This window comes from Carassius carassius, chromosome 2, assembly GCF_963082965.1.
Source record: "Carassius carassius chromosome 2, fCarCar2.1, whole genome shotgun sequence".
Lineage (NCBI taxonomy): Eukaryota > Metazoa > Chordata > Actinopteri > Cypriniformes > Cyprinidae > Carassius > Carassius carassius.
In genome coordinates this window covers 18,380,875-18,383,373 of record NC_081756.1, presented here as the reverse complement: position 1 = coordinate 18,383,373, position 2,499 = coordinate 18,380,875, and the positions used below count along the sequence as shown (strand labels likewise).

General features: G+C 35.8%; 1 protein-coding gene across 3 annotated transcripts in view; it reads left to right on the top strand.

Annotated features, from left to right (window-relative positions):
* The first annotated feature begins 1,133 nt into the window (after positions 1-1,133).
* The window catches only part of LOC132105391 (unconventional myosin-Ie-like), a 50,184-nt gene continuing 48,818 nt past the window's right edge, over positions 1,134-2,499 (top strand). For all 3 annotated transcript variants that reach the window (XM_059510478.1, XM_059510488.1, XM_059510483.1), the window contains exon 1: positions 1,134-1,384. In XM_059510478.1, the coding sequence (XP_059366461.1) occupies positions 1,382-1,384 (3 nt within the window). In that variant the 5' untranslated portion in view covers positions 1,134-1,381. The remainder of the gene's footprint in view (positions 1,385-2,499) is intronic.

The following is a 2,499-nucleotide window of genomic DNA, read 5'->3' as shown; positions in this document are numbered from 1 at the left end:
AAAAAAAAAAAACACAGGAGGAGGAGTGAGCTATGGCGAGCACTGTGGACCATTGGAGCGTTTTGTTTCATATTGTTTATAATATTCAAAATATATTAAGTGTTTTAACATGTATATGTCATTCTTTATATGAGCTAGAATTTTGGCTGTTAGAATTTTAAATATTCGATTGCAGAAAATACGCTTTATAAGTCCACTATTTAAATGTTTCTTAAAAATGTTAAATATTTAGATCGTTTTCAATATTATGTATAGTTTAGCTGGAGTGTTTTTAATGGACTAATGGCTCCATCTACTGGAAAGATTGTAATCTTGCATGCAGAGACTCAGTAAGGTCACGACTGCCCCTTGCAGTCACAAGATGAAAATACTTTTCTCCTTCACTCAGTATATCTTTCTCAAATACAATGATAAAATGCTATATGATTGTAATGTTGGACAGGTTGAAATTCTAATAAAAACAATATAAATATAGAACAAAAATATTGAAAATATAAATCGACATTGCATGATGAACCTGGATTTTAAGTAAAAAATAATCTACAATAATGATGATGATGATGATGATGATGATGATGATAATAAATTATATAAATATCATTTAGAATAATATAAACATTTTCAAAAATATATTTAAACAAAGTAGCTATATATAAAAACGACCTTTTATTAATAATCTGGGATCCAAAAAAAGCTATATATAAAAACGACCTTTTATTAATAATCTGGGATCCAAAAAAAGCATCTTATTGTTTTTTTTAAAGAATAGAATAGAATTTAACATATAGGTACTTCACAATCAAAAACACTGATAAAATAAAGGTAAGATATAACAATAACGATAAAAATTGCTTTAATGTTATTGCTGTATTCTAATTTACGTTAACGCGCAGTGAACGCTATGCCTCGCGTACTCCTGAAAAGTGAAGTAGACTCTGGGTTTTATTGTTCAGTACAGTGATATAGTAATATATTTTACGCAGCTCCGTGCGCATATAGGACGCGCTTTAATACACCCGAAATCATCTGGTGGGATTCCCTTCGGAATGACGTGCCGAGTGGCACTCCCATTGGCCAAAGGCAACGTACGAAGCTCTCCATTTATGGGTTGTTTTCCTGTTTGATTCCGTCAGCCAGCGGCCACAAAGTTTAACTTTGTAGAGCAGACGCTCGCTGCAGCACTGTCAGTGCGCTCCAGCGGTTTACCGGCGCGGTGTACACTATTATGGAGCGGCGACACTGGTCCTAAAGAGACATTTAACAGCACCAAAGGACAAACGAGACTGTGACATCACCCAGACACTTTTATTAGGCTTATTTTATTTTAATTACAGAACGGATTATATCAGAAGATCGGCTGCGCTGTGATAAACGAATAAAAATGGTGAGTGAAAATGTACTTCACACAGGTCACGTACGACAGAGATAAACACAAGAGACACCGCTCCTGTTTTCAGCATCCTTATCGACATGCAGTAGACTACAGCAGCTACTTGGTCTTATTGTTGTAGCCTAACTTCTTTCTGTGGTCATTAACACACACATACACACACACACACACACATATATATATATATACATATATATATATATATATATATATATACACAACCTGTTCAGGAACGTGTGTGTGTGTGTGTGTGTGTGTGTGTGTGTGTGTGTGTGTGTGTGTGTGGATGTGATGATTCACTGAGTCGTATAGGATACTTATATATGTAATTGGTATCATAAATGATAATTTATTTTATTTGATCAAAACAAGTACAAATTTTTTCATTCTATATGCTATTAATTACATAAATGTTAATTTACCATGGATTTGTGTATGTACATCCACCCTGTGAACGTTTTTAGTTATTCTATGGCCACGTTGTTATCATGAACATATTAATGTAGTGGCTGGTCTAACAGCTCCGACTGGGTGTCATATTCAGCTATTGTTTGCCCTCCATCTCTTGTTCACTTAGATAGAACCAGTCTCTAATTCTCAGCCGTTCCTGAACAGGTTGTGGTTGCAACCAAGTCTCCTGCTATTTTTGGCACTATATGTGTTTGTCCAGGCTTGAGTCAGATAGATAACCATTGTGTTCCACTTTCCCAGATCGGTGTTCCTGTTAGACACATTTGCAATTATTTTTCACTCATTAACATACTCTGTCTTGCCAACCTGGCTTAGTCTTTTATGTAATAGTGGGAAACTAAGTTACAAATAGTAGTGTCCGTGGCTACAGAACACACAGAGATGCAGGTAGGTGTAGTCGCATGTGAAACTTATTTCCTTACATTCCCGTAAGGATGGGCTGGGTTCTGATTTGAATAATTGTGTGTACTTATGCATGTGTCCACAATGAGACCATTTCCTCTTGTTATGGTGGAAAGCGACAGTGTTTTTTCATAGCTCCTCAAGCAATATTAGGCTTCTGTTACACTTGATTGTTTTCGGCTTTGTATGATCCTTGGATCCCATGTAAGGATGCTTTCACAGACTCTGCTTGTCTC